General features: G+C 44.7%; 1 protein-coding gene across 1 annotated transcript in view; it reads right to left on the minus strand.

Moving 5' to 3' along the window:
* CD46 (CD46 molecule) overlaps positions 1-7,364 on the minus strand; it is a gene marked incomplete at both ends in the record, with an annotated part of 32,677 nt that extends 25,313 nt beyond the window's left edge. Inside the window, 4 exons of the mRNA XM_080698717.1 lie at positions 504-589; positions 1,227-1,305; positions 2,402-2,590; positions 7,088-7,364. Coding sequence (XP_080554843.1) covers positions 504-589; positions 1,227-1,305; positions 2,402-2,590; positions 7,088-7,364 — 631 coding nt within the window. The remainder of the gene's footprint in view (positions 1-503; positions 590-1,226; positions 1,306-2,401; positions 2,591-7,087) is intronic.
* Between the last annotated feature and the right edge of the window lie 15,879 nt (positions 7,365-23,243).

Genomic DNA, 23,243 nt, shown 5'->3' on the forward strand with positions numbered 1-23,243 from the left:
ACACTGACAGTTTAATGAGGAAGTGTGCTTGTGATTAAAAATAAATTAAGACACGCTTTAGAATTCATAAGTACATTCATTCTTTAACTAGATGACTCCCAATAATACCAACAGATTGTCCTTTTCCACTCATCCTCCAGCACAGTAATTTTTTTTTTAACAGGGGTTACCAACTTTAATAGGCAGCAGGCCGACTCCACATGCCTTCCGCTAAGCCAGATATTGAACAGATTTCTAAAAAATGTAAAGCATGTCACTAGCCTTACTCTTTATTTATTGTTTGGGAAAATTTTCATAAAAATATGTTATATATGTTAACATGTATTGAGTTTACTGTTCTTAAGCTAATCCATATTTTTAAAACCAGTATGACCAATATAATAAATATAACCTACAGAAAGAAAATCTCTTTGGGCTACTGTTAATCTAAAAGCATGAAGGGTTCCCCAAGTCAAAATGCTTGAGAACTGCTGATCTACATTTTAAAGAGAGAATGTACTTACTTTCACACTGTGGCATCTTATCAGCCCAATGTGCCTTATCTCCTCTAAGCTCACAAAGTACAACTTCTTTACCAATTAAGTAATAACTAAATAAGAGAGAAAAAATTATTATTTTTTTTAGCAGTGAATAAGATGAATGTAATAATTAAGGGATTTTCTTTTTTGGTGGTACTAGGGGTGGAACCCAGAGGCTTTCTACCTCCGGGCTATACTCTCAGACCTATTTTTTGTATTTTATTTGGAAACAGGGTCTCACTAAGTAGCCGAGGCTGGCTTTGAACCTGTGCGATCCTCCTGTCTCAGCCTCCCAAGCGCAAGGATTACAAGCGTGCGCCCCCACACCCAGCTTAAGGGAAATTTTTAGATGGTTGTTTTTCTACACTGCAATATATATACATACATATATATATATATATATATATATATACACACACACATACATACATACATACATACATATTTATATATACTGGAGATTGAACCCAGGGGTGTTCTACCTTCAAGCTATACCCCCATCCCTTTCTATTTTTTTTTTTAATTTTGAAACAGGGTCTCACTAAGTTGCTGAGGCTACCCTCGAACCTACAATCCTCCTGTCTCAGCCTCCCAAGTCCTGGGATTATAGGTATATACCATCATGGCCAGCTTCTTATTTTTAATATAATGTTTTATGTTGATTCTGTGGATACACATTGTTCATAAATGCCAATATCTCCAACATACTAAAAGAGGTCTGCAGAACAATGGCTATTACTGAGTGGCCAGTGCCTCTTTTTGAGGTGTTTCAGTTCTTTGCAGCAATCTAAAAAGTAAGAAATGCTTTAGAATTTCTAACTGAAAGATAGTGGTCAACATGATGGCAAAGGTTAACCAGGTCAATTTTGGTCTGGTCAATACTTTAAAGTTCTCTGGCCATGAGACTATCTGGTTGGCAGCCCTGCTGCTCATGCTGCTCATGAGCTCTACTTCAGCTCTAAGAGTTGGCAGTCAGGTAATGAAGGATAAAGTTACCCTGATTATTATATTCTCAATGCTTATAATAGGGTTATTATTAGATACAGAAGAATTGCACAACTTTGCTTCCCTTCAACTTCATTTGCTTTATTTTTTTTATTTTTTATTTTTTTGGTGGTACTGGGGGTGGAACCCAGAGGCTTTCTACCTCCGGGCTATGCTCCCAGACCTATTTTTTATATTTTATTTGGAAACAGGGTCTCACTAAGTTGCTTGAGAGCCTCACTCAGTAGCTGAGGCTGACTTCGAACCTGTGCGATCCTCCTGTCTCCGCCTCCCAAATGCGGGGATTACAAGCGTGCGCCACCACGCCCGGCTTTATTTATTATACATCTTTCCTGTCTTCATAACGTGTTCAAGGGTTGCTTGGGTAGCAGTACAAATACTTAGGAAGAAAAATGAAACAAATGGAACCAATAACATTTACCTTATTTCCTGCAAGGAGCAACTTACCCCTTAAAGCAATAGAAATGAACTTGATCACCCCACTCAAAACTTCCATTTGGGTATTCTATTTTGCCATTATGCGGACTATTTAGATATGGACATTTTACTTCTAAAAGAAAATAATTGTGAGACTTTAAAACTCAGTTTTAAAACACTTGAATCAAAGTCAAAATGCTGTGTTTCAATTTGAATTATTGGAATATTATTTATTTTACTACCATATCATAAGGACAAATGTAAGATTCCTAATTATGCAGGCAACTAATTGCTCCCCCCCAAAAAAATTCTCTGGACATTTCTCATAGCCTGCAAAACACATTTAATTGAAAGTCTTATTTATGAGGAAATCATCATTGCCACAGTGGCATATGCACCCTAAAATGTGTGAAAATCTCTAGAGCAAGCAAAAGGATAATGAATGAGTTGTGTTTACTTACTAGCACAAGCGTCATCTGAAATAGGTAACCATGAATGATTCGCCTCACAAGTGGTAACAGTAAGATATGGAAATCGGTATAACCATCCTTTTCCGCATCTATACTGAATTTTTTCTCCAACGGCATAATAGGATTTAAGTTTATCAATGGGCTCCAGAGCTACAAATGGTGGTGGTGGTACACAGGCATCTAGGGGTAAGGGGAGAGGACACAAAGATGGAATGTCAATATAGCATCGACCTGCCAGGGACCACGGTTTCATAATGGATAGGACAGAAAAAATGGAAAAGTCTTTGGCAAGATTCTAAGTAACTGTCTTATGTTTTACCCAATTGGTGGTAGTAGTAGGAGAAAACCCCTTGTTTGTTTTAAATGACATCCTATTAGCTCTTGGCTTATTTCAGAATGAACTGACTTGTCATTCAGCTGAATGAATGAAACCAAAGGGATGCCACCCAGCCGGGCGTGGTGGTGCACGCTTGTAATCCCAGCATTTAGGAGGCTGAGACAGGAGGATCAGGGTTCTCAGGACAGCTTCAGCTATTTAATGAGGCCCTTTGCAACTCAGTGAGATCCTGTTTCAAAATAAAGAAAAAAATAGGGCTAGGGGTGTAGTTTGGAGGTAGAATGGCCCTGGGTTCCATCCCCAATACCACAAAAACAAAAACAAAACAAACAAACAAAAAAGGGATGTCATCAGTGTTTCTGGTCTTAAAAAATACATATAAGTATTTGCCTCTTTCCCCACTTATTTCTAACTTCATTTCAAAACTAAAATGTCTTCTAAGTTTTTCCTGGTCTATTAGCACTCTGCTTAGGTTGCTGTGTGTGTGTGTGTGTGTGTGTGTGTGTGTGTGTGTGTGTGTGTGTGAGACCAGGGATGGAACCCTGGAACAATCTACCTCTGGGCTACACCCCAGCCCTAGTTTTTATTCTTTATTTTGAAACAGGGTTTCACTGAGTTGCACAGGGCCTCACTAAATAGTAGCTGAGGCTGTCCTCCTGTTTCAGCCTCCCAAGCGCTGGCATTACAAGCATGCACTACCATGCCCGGCTTAGTTTGCTCTTTTATATTTGAAATGCAAAATTCTGCCAGCTTGCCACTTCAGACTGAGCCTTAAGCTCCTAGGGGCAGGGACCATGTCTTCCTTTTCAGCTCTACGCTGTCCCCAGTGGGTGCTCAGGCAATGCTGTGGTAAGAAGTCATTATTAAATAAACATTGTGGATTTTGTAGATCAAACTAAATACAGACTAAAGTATTTCAGAGCAGACGACTTAATGTGTGCCATGCGAGTGAAATGAACATCTTATAAGAGTAGGTGCAGTTTATTTTCGGTGTGGTTTTCGTTACGCTTTTATTGATGCCTTATAGTTTCATATGATAATATAAATCATGTTGATAGTGACACACAGAACTTGGTGGGCCTTCCTCTGGCTCCCTCCCCATCTCTCCCTTCCCCAAATAGGGTACTGAGATTGACATTGGTATTTTCACAGATGTACACACAGCCATCGGTAGTGTTTTCTTCATTGGTCCTCTGTCTTACTCCTCCCCTTAGCCTATACCACCTCTCTGGCTTCACTGGAGTTTTCCCTCCATTATCTGGAGTCCCTCTGGCATCCCCGTTATTCCCGAGCTTCTGCAAATTAGAGAAGACATATGACCCTTCACTTTCTATGCCTGACTGGCCTCACTTAACAATGTTCTCCAGGTCCTTCCGTTTTCCCGCAAATGACATAATCCTGTTCTTTACTGCTGAGTAGAATTCCATTGTATGGATATCCCTAGATTTAATTTAAATATAAAAGATTTCAACTTTGGAGAGCCTTTCACCCTCCCCCTTTATTTTTTATTTTTATTTTTTATTTTTATTTTTTATGATACTCATGATAGAACCCAGGAACATTCTACATCCAAGCTACACCCCCTAGTCCTATTTTTTTATTCTTTGTTTTGAAACAGGGTCTCACTGAGTTGCAAAGGGCCTCACTAAGTAGCTGAGGCTGTCGGTGAACTGGGAATCCTCCTGTCTCAGCCTCCCAAAAGCTGAGATTACTAGCGTATTTATTTTTTGGTACCAGGGATTGAACCTTTGAGCTATGCCCCCGGCCCTTTTTATTTTGAACAGGGTCTCATTAAGTTGCTGAGGGCCTTGCTAAGTTGCTGAGGTTGGTTTCGAACTTGCAATCTTCCTGTCCGAGCCTCCCACTACTGTGATTTCAGGCATGCACCACCATATTTTTTGCTTGTTTGTTTTGTTTCTTGAACATGAGTTTTGTTTCTTGAACATACATTCTCTCAGAAGCTTCCCAGGGCAGCTGCAAAACTGTTGAGCGCACATATACCCTACAGTAAAGCTTCTGTATTGTAGTGTTTTTCAAATGCTTTCTTTTCTTTTTGTGGAGTTTTGTTGTTGTTATAGTGTTCTTCCTAGAGTGCAGACATGCTTCATCAGTAATTCATCTTTTTAATTAACTCGTTAACCTAACATCTCCTAGAACAGTTATGTAAACTAAGATGGAGACATTAAGGGCCTAAATTGCTAAAGAAAGGCAAAGGCCTCTTCTGTGCTGTAAGGGCCTAAAGACAGTTCTGTGCGGATCCCCAAGCCTTTATTTTCTTTTTCTTTTTAGCTCCCTGGATCTCCATCATAATTCAGATGAAAACATCAGTCATTTCTAAACAGTAGAAATGTTCCTCTTATTTTATGCTATACTCCAAATTCTAAAATTCTGTGCACCCTCCAACATTCTATTTACATTATGTTCTGCAGTCCACCCATAGGCAAGATGTTTTCAACCTTTCCACTAGGTTGACTTTGATATCTGAATGTTCCTCAGTCAACTGCTTAAAACAGAACAAAAGCAAAAGGCAAACAGGAAGTCTTAGTTACTAAAAGCATTGTTTAAAAGGAGAATATAAGGCAGGTGTGGTCATGCACACTCGTAATCCCAGCCCTTGGGAGGCTGAGACAGGAGGATGGTAGCCTCAGCAACTTAGTGAAGCCCTCAGCAATTTAGTGAGACCCTGTCTCAAAATAAAAATTAAAAAAGAAATAGGACTGAGGGTGTGAAGCCTAGTAAAACACACACACACACACACACACACACGCACACACACACACACAGAATAGGAAATTGAGTTTTACTACTAGCATTACATTTACTGAATATTCTGAGCCACACATTTTCATTTTACAATAGGAAGGGGAGGAACAGTTTTTAAAAAAACTACATAATTCTGTTTTAGATACAAATGTTCACCTGTAATCCCAGCTATTCAGGAAGCAGAGGCAGGAGGATTCCAAGTTCAAGGCTAGCCTGAGTAACTTAGTGAGACCCTGTCAATAAATAAATAAATAAATAAATAAATAAATAAATAAATAAATGGCTAGGGATATAGCTTAGTGGTAGAGTGCTAGCCTAGCATGCATGAGACCCTGGGTAGTTCAGCCCCAAGTACTGAAAAAAATGGGTTAAGTACCTTTCTGATTGCCTCATTTACTCAGTTCATAGCACTTTTCATGTTATACTTACTGTTTACATCCCCACAAGACCATCACCTTAAGATCTGTGTCTCATTCATCACTGTATATCTAGTACCTAATACTAGAGGTGAATGAGCACTGGTGTTTTGTTTGTTTTTGGTACTGGGGATTGAATCCAGGGACATTCTACCTCTGAGTTACAATCCCAGCCCTTTTTATTTTTATTTTTATTTTTTGTTTGTTTTGAAACAGGGTGTTGCTATATTGCTAAGAGTCTAGATAAATTGCTTAGGCTGTTCTTGAACCTGTGATCCTCCTGTCTTAGCTTCCCATGTACTGGGTTTACAGGCATGCACCATCACATCTGGCACTATTAGCAGTGCTATATATCTAAATTCTTTACTGTTCAGCAAACTTTCTTTGGTGATATCTGCAAAACAATCTTTTTTGCTTGTTTTTATGTAAATCTTCAAAATTTTTTTCATTAAACATTCCCTTTACCAGAGTTTCTGGGTGTGTGTGTGTGTGTGTGTGTGTGTGTGTGTGTGTGTGTGAAAATACTCCTACTTTATTAGCTCATTCTGAACCTATTCTCTATTATTGCTATTGTTAGAAATGGTATTTTAACATCATCAAAGTTGAATTCCAAATACTGTGGGTTATATTTTTTACCCTAAAATAATGAGAGGTTCCAGAACTTGTTTCTTACTACAACAGCAGTGATAGTAAAATAAAAAATGGCAAATATTAAGCACTCCCTATACAAACGGTTGTTTTTCCATTAACTTAATCTTCACAGTCACCTTATGAGCTACTGTTTCCACTCTTTAAAATGAACCCGAGTCAGAGGCATCATAAAGCCACTTGCTCAAGAATGCACACCAAGTAAGAAACAGCTTAGTGGCTCCCAGGCCACACCGTGAACCTCTACCAACCCTGCTTCTGATTAGCATTTCTCATCCGGCCCCTACCACATGCTGATGCCATCTTACTTTATAAGTAGTTTCGTCCCCATGAAATTGCAACCCTAGTTTAGATTCATGTTGTGCTAAGTCCAAGAAAAGGGCTTACCGTTGCTCTCAACAGACAGGAAATAACATCACAGTCTGATTTAAGATGGTGATTTCTTATTCCTAATTAGCCTGTTGCTTCTTAAAGAAATTCACTCTGTCATTTAGCCCTCTCCCTTTTTCTTGCCTCCTTTGCCCCACACTGAGCAGCTCTGCAGTCTAGCTACGTCATACCTGGGTGCCTTTGGTCCCGACGCCTTCCTCCACGTGGTTGGCTGCAATTCCTGCTCAACTCTGGTCTTTCTACCCATCACCTCCCCTAAGAAGCATTTTCTGGGATATGGTGACCCCTGGGATATAGTGATCAGTCGCCTTTCCTCGGATGCTTCTGTGTCTGGCTCTCTAAGGTAACTGTCACAGGCTTTTGTGTTTACTAGTGAACATGGTGGACTCCATTCATCCATGTAGCCACAACACTTAGCACAATATGTCCCTCATAGGAGCTATGCCAATAAGAAAAAATGTGCTAATCAAAGCACCACTGCTGCCAGATGCAACACAATGGTAAAGAACATGGCATATGGAATTTCATATGGAAAATAATTATCTTAAAGCCTCGTGCATCGGAGATTGGAGTCAGCCATTTCTTTTGCTGCTTCTCTCCCAGTATTCCAGTGACGGAGCAGTTGGCCAGATGAACACTGCTCCCTTGGCATCGTAGCACTCAGGGTAAGGAAACAGAAACACCGTGTAGGCACTGACTGCTAATGGCTTAACTGTAATGAAGAAAATAACCCAAACCAGGGATGAGATGATGTGCAAAAAAGGATTTGTGGGCTTTCTCTAATAAAGCTGCCCCCCTTTAAGGTCCTTCCCCAAGTGGGACAGATGTTTTCCTCTGCAATCTTGTCCCCTCTGGTAGCTACCTTTGAGCTGGCAAAAATCCCACATACAGCTCGCTCCACTTACAAAATGTCCTTGGAGAGTCGGTTGGTTCAGAAATGAAATCCTTGTTTTATCTGCCTCCATTCCCTTAGCAGAGTGAGTTCTCATCTTGGACCTTTTCTGTGTTTTTCATCTCTCTCATTTTTATCTTCCAACCGAACCCTTGATCTTGTCTTTTCTTCATTTTTCGTTTTGGTACCTGCCATGTTGTACTTTAGTATTATACCCACCTGTTTTCTTCTATTTCAAATATCTTTCATAGTCTTTGTAAATTTCTGGTTTGAAGCCTATCCTAAACATTATTCTTTTTCTCTCTTTCCCTCTCTCTTTTCTGTGGTAATGGGGTTGAACCCAGAGGTATTCTAGCTCTGAGCTACACTCCAACCCTATCTTATTTTTATTTTGAAACAGGGCCTCATTAGGTTGATAAAGTCTAACTACTTGTTGAGGCTGCCCTTAGACCTGCAGTCCTCCTGTCTCAGCCTCCTACGTTTACGTAGGATTCCGGGCCTGCATTATCATGCATGGCTAACAGTATTATTTTTTAAATTCTCTATTTTTTGTTTTTGTTTTTGTTTTGTTTTGTTTGTTTTTTTTGTTGTTTTTGGCAGTATTGGGGTTGGAACCCAGGAACATTCTACTTCTGAGCTATGCCCCAGCCCTATTTTTTATTCTTTATTTTGAAACAGGGTCTCACTGAGTTGTAAAGGGCCTCACTACATAGCTGAGGCTGTCCGTGAATTTGGATCCTCCTTTCTCAGCCTCTCAAGTACTGGGATTACAAGTGTCACCACCTTGCCAGGCCACCTTGCCAGGCTTTAAATTCTTTTTTTTTTTTTGTATCAACACTATTCCTCACCCCTTATCTGACAACACAGATAATATCTTTTTCTTCTGGAAGGGAGAGAGAATAGAAAATATGGTTTTAGAAGGATGATTACAGTGTGTACACTGGCACACGCCTGTAATCTCAGTACTTGGGAAGCCGAGACAGGAGGTTTGCAGGTTTGTGGCTAGCCTCAGCAACTTAGTGAGACCCTGTTTCAAAATTTAAAATGAAATAGGAATGGTGATACAGCTTAGAGGTCAAATGCCTCTGGGTTCAATTACCAACACACACACACACACACACACACACACACACACGATGGAAGAATGAAAAAGAAAGAAGAGGAAGAGGAGGGCTACAGGGATTTTAAAGATTACAAATTAGGGGAAATTTGAGGCAGAAAAAGGGTGACCAAAGAAGGTATCTCGGAGGAAGTGACAGACCAGATGAGTTTGCAGGATAAGACACAGCAAATTATGCAATGAGTCAGAAGGAGAATGTCCCAAGGCAAAGAGAACAGCAAACAGCAGGTGCCCCAACGCAGGGGAGTTTGTTCTGTTTGGTGAGCAGACGCGTCTGTCTTCCTTCTACTCACTTGTTACAGTCAGTCATAGAAGCATGTTTGTTTCCTCCAGAGAGCTCCTCTTGGCTTGTAATATAATATGTTACGCATTATTAATACATCAGCAATACATTCTTAATATATTATTAATGCATAATTAATATATTAATAATGTTAATATAGTAATTATTATTAATATACAGCATAATATATTATGCTTTGGTTAATGCCTCTACTCCCAATACATCTTAGCAAATTTTTGATTGCCTACTATGTGTCTAACACTGGGGATATAATAGCAAAATAAAGTCCCCGTATATATTCAGGGATGTATGTATGTGTAAGCAATTAGTGAAAGGATGGTCATTAAAATTGGAATGGTGTCTTGTTGATTACCAGTAGATCCTCAGGACCAACATGGAACTTAGGGCTTAAAAAGGTAAGATTGTTGAGCCGGGCGTGGTGGCACACACTTGTAATACCAGCATTTGGGAGGCTGAGACCGGAGGATCCGGGTTCACGGACAGCCTCAGCTATTTAGTGTTTCCCTTTGCAACTCAGAGAGACCTGGTTTCAAAATAAATAATAAAAATTAGGGCTGAGGGTGTAGCTCGGAGGTAGAATGACCCTGGGTTCCATCCCCATTACAGCAAAAATAATAATAATAAAAAAAAGGTTAAGATTGTTGGCTGAATGCTGCTAAGGAAAGAAATGTGGCGCACACACAGCCTATGTAACAGGATCCTATGTATAACATGGGCATAGAAACAAAAAGTGCATTGAAAATGTTTGTTCTACCTGGGCGTGGTGGTACATGCTTATAATCCTAGCATTTGGGAGGCTGAGCCAGGAGGATCGCAGTTTGCAGCCAACCTCAGCTACTTAGGCCCTTTGCAACTCAGTGGGACCCTGTTTCAAACTAAAGAATAAAAAATTGGGCTGCAGGTATAGCACGGAGGTAGAATGCCCTGGGTTCCACCCCCAGCACTGAAAAAATAAAGTTTCTTTTTTGTTTAAATTTTATACGATAAGCATGTGTTTAAAGCAGGTATTGTTTTTAAAAGCTTTATTAATGCATTGTAATCATACATCACTGTGAGATTTGAAGTGAAGAAACATAAATGTACTCAATAATTTTTCTTTAGTCTGGTGTGGTGTGCACACCTGTATTTCAGTACTTGGGAGGCTGAGACAGGGGGATTGCAGGTCAGCCTCAGAAACTTAGTGAGGCCCTCACTTTGTTTTGAAACAACTTGTTTCAAATTAAAACAACAACAACAAAAAGGGCTGGGGGTGTAGCTCAGAGGTAGAATGCCTCTGGGTTCAATCTCAACTCCCAGCAACACACACACACACACACACACACACACACACACACACACACACACATAAAACCAAACTTCCATTTCCTTATTTCCCTCCCTATCCCATCCCATTCCTCCTCTTCTCTCCCATACATGTTAGTGAGATGGGTAGCTTCTCGCTATAATATATATTATAGTAATGTATAATACCTTCATATAGCAGTAGTACATTATTTGCACTGTTCCCACCTTCCATCTTTTTCGCCCTCCCCCTCCCCCCAGCCATGCCGTTCTCTATGGACCTCTGTCCTCATTTATCTGAAGTCCCTCATGTTCTCTGGTTTCTTTCTAGCTTCCACATGTAAGAGAAAACATACAAACCTTGAATTCCTGAGACTGGCTAATCTCATTTAGCTTAATACTATCTAGTTGCATCCATTTTCCAAGCAGGTATTTTTAATATATTTTTATTGGTACATTGTAATTATACAACATAATGAGGTTCAGAATGATAGAAGCATCCATGCACGGAGTACTGGGTGTGTTTTCCTCCGAATCCCACCTCACCCCAATACGAGATTGGTATGGATAGCTTCATATCTGAACGTAGCCTTATGTGAACCGTTTCCTTGTCAGTTCTCCTTCCCCCCTCCACCTGGAGTCTAGCTTCCACATATAAGGGAAAACATATGACCCTTCACTTTCTGCGACTGGCTAATCTCAGCATAATCATCTTCAGTGCCATCCATTTTCCTGCAAATGACGTGATTTTTTTCTTCTTTATGGTTGAGTAAAATTCCATTGAATGTATACATACTTTCATAATCCGTTTACCTATTGATGACTACCTAAGCTGGTTCCATAATTTGGCCATGTGAATTGTGTTGCTATAAACATGGTATCCATGTTTCCCTACAGTGTTTTGACTTCAGGATACCCAGGAGTGGTTACAGCTTCATCATATGGTGGTTCCACTCCCAGTCTTTTCTTTTTTTTTTTTTTTCTTGTAATCCCAGCATTTTGTAGGCTGAGACAGGATTGTGGGAGGTCAGCCACAGCTACTTAGTGAGATCTTTTGCAATTAAGTGAGATCCATTTCTTGTGTGTGTGTGTGTGTGTGTGTGTGTGTGTGTGTGTGTGTGTGGTTCTGGGGATAGAACCCAGGGGCTTTCTACCCCCAACCTACACCCCCAGCCCTGCTTTTTATTCTTTATTTTGAAACAGGGTCTCACTGAGTTGCAAAAGGCCTCACTAAGTAGCTGAGGCTGTCAGCGAACCACAATCCTCCTGTCTCAGCCTCCCAAATGCTGCAATTACAAGCGTGCCCCCACGCTTGGCTCCCATTTCTAGACGTTTGAAGAACCTCCATACTGATCTCCCAGCAGCTGTACTAATTTGCAGTCTCACCCACAGAGTACAAGCTTTCCTAGTATTGCCCCACGTTCTTGCCAGCATTATTATTTGTATCCTTGATGATTGCCATTTTAACTGGAGTTAGATGGAATCTCAGTGTAGTTTGGATTTGCATTTCCCTGATTGCTAATGATGTCAACATTTTTCATCTCTTTATTGGCCATTTATATTTTGAAAAGTGTCTATTTAGCCCAATTACCCATTTTTATTGAATTGTATTTAGTGGAATTTTTGGTATACTCTAGATATTCTTTTTTTTTTTTTTTTTTTTTTTTTTTTTTTAGGTACTGGGGATGGAACCCAGGGGGCCTTCTACCTCTGCGCTACACTCCCAGACCTATTTTATATTTTATTTGGAAACAGGATCTCTTAAGCCAGCTGAGGCTGGCTTTGAACCTGCGCGATCCTCCTGTCTCAGCCTCCCAACACGGGGATTACAAGCATGCGCCACCACGCCCGGCTTAGATATTAGTTCTATATCAGAGAAGTATCTGGCAAAGATTTTCTCCCATTCTGTAGGCTCTCTCTTCCGACTTTTGATTGTTTCCTTTGCTGCACAGAAGCTTTTAAAGTTAATACCATCTCATTTATTGATTCTCCTTTTTTATTTTCTGAGATTTGGCGTCTTCCTGAGGAAGTCTCCACCAGTGCCTATATGTTGGAGAATTGATGCTATGCCTAATATTTCCAAACAAGTATTTAAAAAAAAAACATTCTGTTCAGTGAAACACAAAATAAACTTGGTGATGTAGGCCTTCAACATTAGTTTGAGAGCTATAGGTGAAAACCAGATTAATGTTACCTATTGTTCCTTGCTAGGTGATACTAATTTCTCACAAAGATTGGCTAACAGTTTTTTTTTTTTTTTTTTTGCTTTTCTCAAGTATGACCAGCCTAATGGAAAGAAGAAAACCAACGCAAAAAAATAAAAATTTTAAAAAGCCATTAGGCAATAGAAACAGGTACTATTCGTATTGATTGGAATGGGAAGAGAGCTTCACACACACACGCACACACACACACAACCTCCTGTAAACCAAGGCCAATCCTGTTTCTGGCAAGCAGACTTCACTGAGGATACCAAAGACATCGCGCGCGCTTTCCATCTTTCCAAACTCTTTGAGAGCCAACCCTCACACCGGAGTAAGAGCGGCGCAACTCACCCGCCCCGCGCCAGAACCTGCGCACATCCCCAAAGCGAACAGTTAGTTTAACTTGCTCCACCCTGGGCACCGCACGGCAGGTCTTGTTCACAGCACATCGAACAGGGCTCGGGCAGCTCAACCCACCCAGACACCAAAGATGCATGCGACCCTGACCACAAGTACCACCGAGACCCTTCCCAGAAGCTCGATTCCGCGAAGCTCCGCCCCGCCAGGGAACGCGGTGGGAACTGCCACCTCGGGCGCACTCCTCCACCCCCCTGGCGCTGGGGTCGGGGGAGGCCCTCCCTAGCTTGCAGCACCTGATGTGCGTGCCCCCATCCCCCGCTCCCCATCCAGTTTAGCCAAATCTAGAAAACCCTCAAGCGTTTTGCTGGGGACACTGAGAAGCAGGAGCGGAACGCCAGCCGCGTCCACCGCTCCGGCTGGACTCCGCCCAGCCCAAAGAACACGCCTCCCTCCGGGGCTCCGCGGGGGTCCTCGCGCGCTCCAGCGCCCCGGAAGCCCCGCCGCCCCGCGCGCACCCTCCTGGCTCTCCTACCCGAGGATGTGGACAGCAGGAACACCAGGGTGGCCAGGAAGATCCCCAGGAGGCACCCCTGGAAAGCGCTGGGCCTCGCGCCCTGGCGCGGGGGCGCAGTACACCGCACGGAAGGCACCGTCATGTTTCCCAAGAAAAAACGGGAAAGCAGCACGGGCAGATCAGGGGAGTCCCTTTTGAGCCCAGTTGTGTCATACGCAACAATCCCCAAAAATCACAAAGTGCGGCGGGGCCGCCAGACAGGTGGGCGTGGCCGCCCGGGACGGAAGTGACTTGGAGACGGGCCTGCCGGGGCCTCGGGGCGCGCGGCGGGACGGCGGGGCTGCCGGGCCCACCCGCGCTCCTCCCCGCATCCCTGCGTCCCGGCTGCATCTTCTGCAGACCGGACCCCGGCTACTGCAGCGGCTCGCGAGAAAGTGCTGGCGCGGATGTAAACAGGGCTGCCGCCCTACTCAATAGGTGGAAAACAGTTGACTTTGTCATCATTTCCGGCAACTCGGGCTTGAAAAGCATTGCGACCTAAAAATAGAGACTCAGAATCCCGGCACCACGTCCCTGGGGCCAGCACCCCTCGGGGCTGGGCTTCTCTTGGCGCGCGGCAGGCTGCCCGGCCTCCGGGGTCCTTGCGCTTGTTATTAGACTGGCATTATTAGGAGTACTTGAGTTATTATTAGGAAACTGGTGTTTTCCGTGCTGGGATGTCCGATGCTGAATCCTCTCAGGGCTTTTTTGTTTTGTTTTCAAAACTTCGGAGGTTTGACCACTGCACTCCCAAACCCTAAGGTAATCTGTTTTTCTCCTGCACCCTAGTGGGGACCCACGGGAATGTAAATCATTAGGCCTCATCTGACCATTATCTTATTGGTATTCTAAGGGCCTCGGGGCTTCCTCCTCTGCACACCAGCCCCCTTATCTTAGAACAATCAAGCATTTTATGGAAGACGAAATGTACCTTCATGAAAATTTAAGAACAAAGGGTGTGCTAAGTGCCAAAGTGCAATAGGGTCTGGAATGTCTCTCCAATAATGTCTTGCCAATAATGAGCAAGACTGATTCAAAAGTCCTGAATAAACCTGGAGGATTGGTAAAATAAAAAACAAAGGAATGATGCCGGCATTAAAAGAGCAGAGAGTTGACACTTTCTCCCTCTCAGATCGACGAGGAATAAAACATCAACGTGTGTGAACACTTTGGAGAGATCGGCACTCCTAACTTTTAGATTTCTGAGGCATTAGGGATTGAACCCGGGATGCCCAAGCGGTGTACCACCTCTCAGCCACATCCACAGCCCCTGATGTTTAGTTTTAACTTAACGTTTCAGTGTGGGAAAAGTCTTAAACAGGATGTGACTTTTAGGGCACTAATCTTACTCATTTTATCTCAAAGAAATCATCAGACTGTGGGCAAAGATTTATAATTTTGGGAAAAAAGAGAAACTCTTAAGCAAAAGTATTAAGGAATTCATGATAGGTACCTTTAGCTGATAGAATCCTATGCAACAAATGTTATAAAAGATTTATCAGCATGAAAAACTGATATGTTGGTAAATAGAAAAAGCAGATTTCAAATCAGAATGCGGCTTTTATTAAGATAAATGTCACATTTATACATATAAAAAGACGAGTTGGAAATACACCCAAACTAACAATAGTGGTAAGGATTGTAGATGTTTCACTTTGTGCTTTTCATTTTTCTAACTTTTCTATATTGAGCCTATATAATCAGGTAAAGAAAATTAATAAGGTAAAGCAGGGACCCACTATGCTTATTGCCAAGGACGGCCTCCAGCTTAGAATCCTCTACCTCCTGCCTCTCAAGTAGAGGGGGGATTATAGGTATGTTCCATCCTGCTGGCTAAAGAGGAACATTAAAAAAAAAAATCCACTCAGTACTTGGACGCTAAGAGAGGAGATCAAGTTTGAGACAAGCCTCAGTAATTTATCAAGACTTGCAGCAACATAACAAGACCCTGTTTCAAAACAAAACAAAACAAAACAAAAGTAAAATATGGTAGAACACTTTTGGATTCAATTCCCAATGCCAAAACAAGATGTGCGCGTACACACACACACACACACACACACACACACACACACACACACAATATGCATCAAGGGCAGGTTTGTTTATAGAATTATGGGCTAGAACCTGTATCTCACAGGGTTAAGATATGAAACAATGGAAAGAGAAGAGAAGCTGATGATTCAAGCCACAAACGAGTTCTCCGAAATTATGAGAGTTTATATATACTTAATGTATTTCTTTATCTGAAGTGTCCTGAAGACTTTCTGGGTTCACCAAACCATAGAATTTTCTTTTCATGCCAGAATAACAAAACTTTACAAATTTTTGGAAAAGTACCTAAGATGCTAAGTGTGGAGGTGGCATATAAAATAAGCACCTGAGTTTTGGGGAATATAAAATCCAGAATTGCATGGTAGCAATTAAAGGGGGTGTAGTTAAGAAGACAGTGAACACATAATCAATGAGGAAGGAATTATTCTTCCTGTTAATGTTTACGGTTGTGGAAGCAATATGACAAATGTTTTGTGACTCCATCGCTTGTGAAAACTGAATCTTTATTCTCTGCAACACTGAATAATAAAATATTCCTCATTATTTTCAGGCTTGGGAATAAGCTTTCCTTTTTCTTACTAGAAAATTTAAAAGATGGGGGGGAAATGCGGCTAGTATTTGGTAACCTGATTTCAGGTGATATATTAGATTCAAGGATTACCATCTTATTCAAACCTTTTTTCAGTAAGTAAAACTTCTATATCCATTCTATATCTAGGATTCTTCAAGCCATTCTTTTTTTTTTTTTTTTTTTTTTTTTTGTAGGTCTGGGAATGGAACCCAGGGGCATTAACCTCTGGGCTACACCCCCTGCCCTATTTTTTATTCTTTATTTTGAAACCATGTCTCACTGAGTTGCAGAGGGCCTCACTAAGTAGCTGAGTGATCCGGGAACCGTGATTCTCCAGTCTCAGCCTCTGGAATGCTGGGATTACAAGATTACAAGCGTGCGCCACCATGCCCGGCTCAGCCATTCTTAATATATGTGAAAAATGTCACACTGAGTTTTAAAAAAAAGTATTTTGATTTGAACCAAGACAAGCTTCTTTTGAAAAGTCCTCAGCCTTGATTTTTAGGTTTTTGGACAAGTCATATGAGTCGGGAACAGAATTTTCTTGTTGTATTTCCAATGCCAAGATTCATAGTAGAGGCTCAGTAATACCTGGTAAATATTGTATGAAATAAATAGTATTTTTTTTCTCTGTACTAGGATGGGATCCAGGGGCATTGTACCTCCAAGCCACACTCCCAGCCCTAATTTTTAGTCTTTTTATTTTTTGAAACAGGGTCTCACTGAGTTGCAAAGGGCCCTGCTAAGTAGCTGAGGCTGTCCACAAACTGCAATCCTCTGGTCTCCGCCTACAGAATGCTGGGATTACAAGCATGCGCCACCACGCACAGCTCAAATAAATAGTTTTTGCATCAGATGCATCTAACATATTCTGCCAGTCCTCCCTCCCCAGCATGAATTTACCAAACGCTGGAAATTTTCTGAGAGATTTTTAGGCAGTGGGAAATAAAGTAGGAGTTGTCTCTAAAAGGAATCAGGTCAACTTCACAAAAACCTTCCTAAATCAGGCACTGAAAGTGTACTCAGTTCAAGGGAGTGTTGACAGGGAACTTCTCTAGGCCATGGCAGGGGGAGAAGAGTGAACATTTTGATTAAGTAGGAGATTAGACACTAGTGGTAACTTCAACTCCCCCTAATCATTTTTTGTCAAACTGCCAAAGAGAAGAAAAGGAGAGAACTGAATATGTGGGTGCTTGTGGGTAGGGTTTAGAATGATGTATAGATTTTCTCTAAGGCTTTATGAAGGGTAGTGGGATAGAGGGATCGGGGCGTCATTAAACGGCGGCCAATCTTTTCTTTAAAATTTCATGTTAGATAATTGTTGGCCTCTTCAATTAGTATGTTTATACTATGCTTTTCAGTAGTTGGGGAAGCAGCATAACCAAGTGTGTATTTGCACCTGTCAAGCACCTGCCAGCCAACTGACCATCATGTGCAATTGCATCTGATTGTCTTTCTCCTTACCTGCAAGAGCATGGGTGTGGGGTGCCTCACCCAACACAGGGATTCTGCCATCATGTGCAGAAAGAAGGACATTTTTCAGAAGGAACACGTGTTCATTTTGTTCTACCCTGTTTTTTTTTTTTTTTTGTGTGTGTGTGTGGTACTAGGAATGGAACCCAGGGGCATTCGAGCTATACCCCAGCCCTATTTTTTTATTTATTTTGAAACAGGGTCTAAGTTGCAAGGGACCTCACTAAGTAGTATCTGAGGCTGTCCATGAACTGTGATCCTCCTGTCTCAGCCTCCCAAACGCTGGGATTACAAGCGTGTGCTACCACGCCCGGCCTAACTAGGCTTTTGAAGGCTCTAAAAAGTAAACCATATTCTATAAGTAGATTTGCATAGATAAATCTTTTATTCCTTTCTCATTTTTAATGGTGGAGTAAAAACATTTTATTTAGCCAGGCATGGTGGCACACGCTTGTAATCCCCACGCTTGGGAGGCGGAGACAGGAGGATCGCACAGGTTCGAAGCCAGCGGCGCTGGCTTAAGAGAGCCTGTTTCCAAATAAAAATATAAAATAGGTTTGGGAGTGGAGCCCGGAAATAGAAGGGCTTCCAGGAACCTCAGTACCACCACACACACACACACACACACATAAAAATAAAAAACATTTTATTTAAATGGCATGGATTTAAGCTACCTTACACCTCACAGTTATTGCACCAAAAAAAAAAAGAAAGAAAAGGAAAAAGAAAAAAAGAAAACCAAACAAAGTTAGAATATCAGCACTAGAAATAGCTTCAGAGTGATAAGTAAAATAAAAAATTAAATGCGAGTAAAATAAAAATAATGTGCATACGGCGGAGTGTGAAAAACACGAGAGAGGTCCGGCACACGTGGCATGTAAAGTTTTAATGGCACGGCTCTCCCGGGGATCAGGGCGAGGCACTGTGGGGCCCGCGCGCCTGTCCGAAGCTAGAGGACGCGGGCTCTCCTTTTCAAGGTATGCATCTCGCGAGAGGAGGGTTTACTCGCGGGAACGCCCAATTCTCGCGGGGGTTTCAGCCCCTCCCTTGCCCTGCAGAGGTCATGTGACACAAAGTCACATGAGTTAAGGACCCAACTTAACATCCCGGCCTTTTGATGGTAGGGATAATGGATGACGTTGGACCCTCTAGCTTCTTCCTGCTGTCAAGGGGCGTCGTCAGGGGCCCCAGGCCGGGAGGAGTTGGGAGTTCAGTCCCCCAGAAGGGGGTACAGGTGGGTGCATAGCTGCAGTGCGAATTGGAGGTTACCCTGGACAGCTTAGTGATGTGCGCTTGAGGAGGCTTGAACAGGCAAGGGCCTTTTCCAAGGGCACTATTCCAGTGGCCCTCCTGGCCGCACGCCGGGCACAGTCTGATTGGTGGGCGTGGCTTCGCCCCACTTCAGGCAGGCTCCTGGAGGTAGCCGTCATTGCAGTCCTCCACACCTAGGTGGCGCTCCAGAGGGCTGAGCCGCCACCGCCAGCCAAAGGGCAGCTACCAGGGATCTGCTTTTTGGCAAAGTCAGAGTGTACGCTCCATTTCCGCCTGTTTCTCTGGAATTAAAACTTAGATGCTATGTTAAGGTTCTGTCAGCTGTGACGGACCTATACTCACAAAGAGCACGTCCCGAGACGGGTGTCCAGCAAGAATGGCAACGCGGACTCCGCACGGGCAGACAGAGAGTGTCGCCCCAGCCCCGGCCTGTCGTTTCCTGCAGCACCTAGGGCGCGCCCGAGCGGGCCACCCAGCAAAATTGCAGTCTGGCGCAGGCCAAGATGGTGACTGTGACATCACCAGGCAGTGACTACGCGCCATCACAAAATGGCAGCTGGCGGGAAAATAAATGGAAGCTGATGGGGGAGAGCATTTGGAGGGATACCAGACCGCTTATAAAAGTTCCTAACTATTCCTGGGCCACCGCAACCTATTTCCCAACTCGTATCAAGGCAGACAGGCTCTCAGGGCATCTGCTAGTAGAAAGGTTCGACTCCCCATAATTGGTTCGCGGGCGGAAACGAAGAACAGGAAATGGGCGTCCCCGATTTCCCTGCTCAATCGTTCGGAAACAGAGGTTAAGAGATAGGGAAGAACGTCTTCATTCCTTCTCAAAACTGGAGGATGACCTGGTCATCCGCAGGGTGGTCCCAGTGGACCGGGGGACAATGGGTCACCAAGCGCTTGGATTTTAAGGTCCCAGTGGACCGGAAGACCCAAGTCCGGAACCCGCTAACCAAGGGAAGGAGGCAGTTTACCGGAGTATAGTGATGTCGGCCAGCGCTGGCTGTGACAGAAGCGCTGAGAAGCTGCTGGGGGCGCGGTGGAGCCAGGGCGCGCGGATGCCGGTGGCTGGTGTGGACGGCACTGGCGGCTGGCGCAGGTGGGATCAGTGGGGGTGCGCAGGCGGCATGGCTTGCCGGGCCCGCGGCGTGGAGACAAAATGGCTTCCAGGCACGCGCCAGACGCTGAGGCTGGGCCCCGAGGAGCACCGCCAGTGAGCCTGGCTTGGGGCGGGTGGGGCAAACCGGCCAGAGGTCCCGGCGGTGACCGGAGAAGCAAGCTGGAACGGTGCTTTAGGAGGTACAAGCGGCAGGCAGAGGTCCTGGCCCGCGCAGGCGGTTGGCAGGCAGAGCAAGTGCCAAGCTGCCTGGCTTGGGCCGGAAAGATGGCTGCCGACTCCGGAATGGCCAGGCCCAGGCAGCAGGGGTGGGCAGGCACAGGGTGAAGGGCGCCAGGGCGCGAGTCCTAGTGGAGGAACCAGATGGAGCGCGGGCTGGACTTGGCGGGCTGGGGGCTGTTTAGCAGAGTGGCGGCCGCCTAGATGGAGGAGGCAGGCGGCCCCGGCAGGCGGGTCTAAGCAACGCCAGGCGCGGAGAAGACATAGGCGCGCGGTGTGGCGCAGTCCGCGGGCGGCGCGGTCCCATTCCAGCGGCGGGCGGCGTGGGCAGGCGGGAACAGCGGTTTTAGGAGGTCCAAGCGGCAGGCAGGAGCAGAGCAGGTGCCAGCATCACCCAAGGAGCCTGGCTCCGGGCGGGTGGAACTGGCAGCCTGGCGGCCGGCGGAGCCTGCACGCCCTGGCAGTGGTGGCTGTGGCCGCAGTGGCAGTGGAAGATTGCCATCGGCGCTCCAGAAGAGAGCACGTGGGCAGGAAAAGATGGCCACTGGCTCTCAGCAGAGCGCAGGGCTGGAATGATGGCCGCAGACTCTCAGCAGAGTGCGGGATCAGAAAGATGGCTGCGGACTCTCAGCAGAGCCTGGGGTGGGAAGAAGGCCGCCAGCTCTCAGCAGAGCGCGGGGCCGAAAAGATGGCCGCGAGCTCTCAGCAGAACTCGGGGCTGGAAAGATGGCCACCAGCTCTCAGCAGAGCTCGGGGCTGGAAAGATGGCCGCGGACTCTCAGCAGAGCCCGGGGCGGGAAGAAGGCCACCGGCTCTCCCGGAGAGCGCGGGGCTGGGGAAGAAGGCTTACGGTCCGGGCAGGCACGGGGCAGCAGCGGCGGCAGTGGCGGGAGCAACGCCTGCAAGCAGAGCGCTGGTGTGGGACCTCACAGTCGAGCTGCTGGCGGGTCGGAGAGTCCGGGGCTCAAAAAGAGAGTAAAAATAAAAAGAGAAAACAGAAAAAAAAAAAAAGGAAAAAAATGGGGAGGGACCCAAGAGTTCTCCCGGTTCGGCACCAAATGATAAGTAAAATAAAAAATTAAATGCGAGTAAAATAAAAATAATGTGCATACGGCGGAGTGTGAAAAACACGAGAGAGGTCCGGCACACGTGGCATGTAAAGTTTTAATGGCACGGCTCTCCCGGGGATCAGGGCGAGGCACTGTGGGGCCCGCGCGCCTGTCCGAAGCTAGAGGACGCGGGCTCTCCTTTTCAAGGTATGCATCTCGCGAGAGGAGGGTTTACTCGCGGGAACGCCCAATTCTCGCGGGGGTTTCAGCCCCTCCCTTGCCCTGCAGAGGTCATGTGACACAAAGTCACATGAGTTAAGGACCCAACTTAACACAGAGAACAATTGGTCAGCCCCCAATTTTCAGATGAATAATGTGAGGAAGTTGGTGGCACATGCCTGTGATCTCAGTACTTAGGAGGCTGAGAATGATTGCAGGTTGGAGGACAGCCTCAACAACATAGCAAGACTCCCAGCAACCTAGGGAGACTCTGTTTAAAAAATAAAATAGGTAGCTGGGCTTGGTGGTGCATGCTTGTAACCCAGCATTTGGGAGGCTGAGACAGGAGGATCGCGGTTTGAGGACAGCCTCAGCTACTTAGTAAAGCCCTTTACAACTCAGTGAGACCCTATTTCAAAATAAAGAATAAATAAATAGGGATGGGCTCCTGGGAAGGCCCGGCCCTGGGCTGGGGGCGGGTGGCCTGGCCCGCTCCCGGGAAGGTTTGGTGCCGGGCGGAGGCCGAGCCGCTGGTACCAAGGAACTCAGCGCTGCTGTGTTGCGCCGGGCAGTGATGTGCTTAGAACAGCAGATCCTACTCTGCTTGGTGAGGCTGTGGGACTCTGTCGGGGCCCACTCGGCTGGACCGAGATGGCACCCAGGCTTGTTGCCAGCGTGGATTCAAGATGGCGCCTAGGCTTGCAGCCAAGTCATGAGACTCACAAGATGGACGTCTCCTTGAGCATGCGTAGTGTGCCATGCTACGTGCCTGCAGAATGATCAGTGACGCAAAGCCTCATGGTTTTTGGAGGAAGGATATGTTAATATTTCTCAATGGAAACGTCTTGGTCAGGATCTTCTTAAGGCTGATGCCAAAGGGGCTCTCCCACCTGGGACATTGGCTATCTGGAGTTTAATTAAAGCATGCCTGACAGATAAAACAGGGAGGTATAGTCAAGTTCTGGCTGAAGGCTCTAATGCTTTAGAGGAAGTAAAAGAAGAGATTTCAGAGCAAGGTCGACAGGCAGATTCTCACAGGGACGAGGAGTCCTCTGAAAGCGACTCCCCCAATTCCTCCGAGGAACAAGAGGCATGGCCTGTTCCACCAGAAAGAGATAAGGAGGAAGAAGCCTTGTTAGAATCTTGGCGCAGGTTCCAAATGTCTTATAACAGTAAAAAGAAACATCCTGAACCTTCCGCTCCTCCCCCTCCCTCCCCTAGTCCGCTGCCGTATCTTATTGAGACGGGAAAGTTTGACAGACAGAAGAAACTCAAGGTTAGCCCATGGGCAAAAAATTTTACCCACCCCAGGGGCATTTCCTGTGTGCCTTGAAAAAAAAAAAAAGTGTTGCCATGGTATCCAGCCTGTGTTGCACAAATAATTATTAAGGCATTAAAGGCAACTCTGACTGTATTTGGGATGCAGCCTGATCTTATCATCACTCCATATACTAAAGAACAGCTTGCCACTCTAGCTGCCACCAATTCTGACTGGGCCATTGTCCATGTAATGGCCACAGGACAATTTGATAATCATTATCCACAACATCCATGGCTCAGGTTTGTTTTGGCTCATCCTATTAT

Source organism: Muscardinus avellanarius (genome assembly GCF_963383645.1).
Source record: "Muscardinus avellanarius genome assembly, chromosome: 7".
Taxonomy (NCBI): Eukaryota; Metazoa; Chordata; class Mammalia; order Rodentia; family Gliridae; genus Muscardinus; species Muscardinus avellanarius.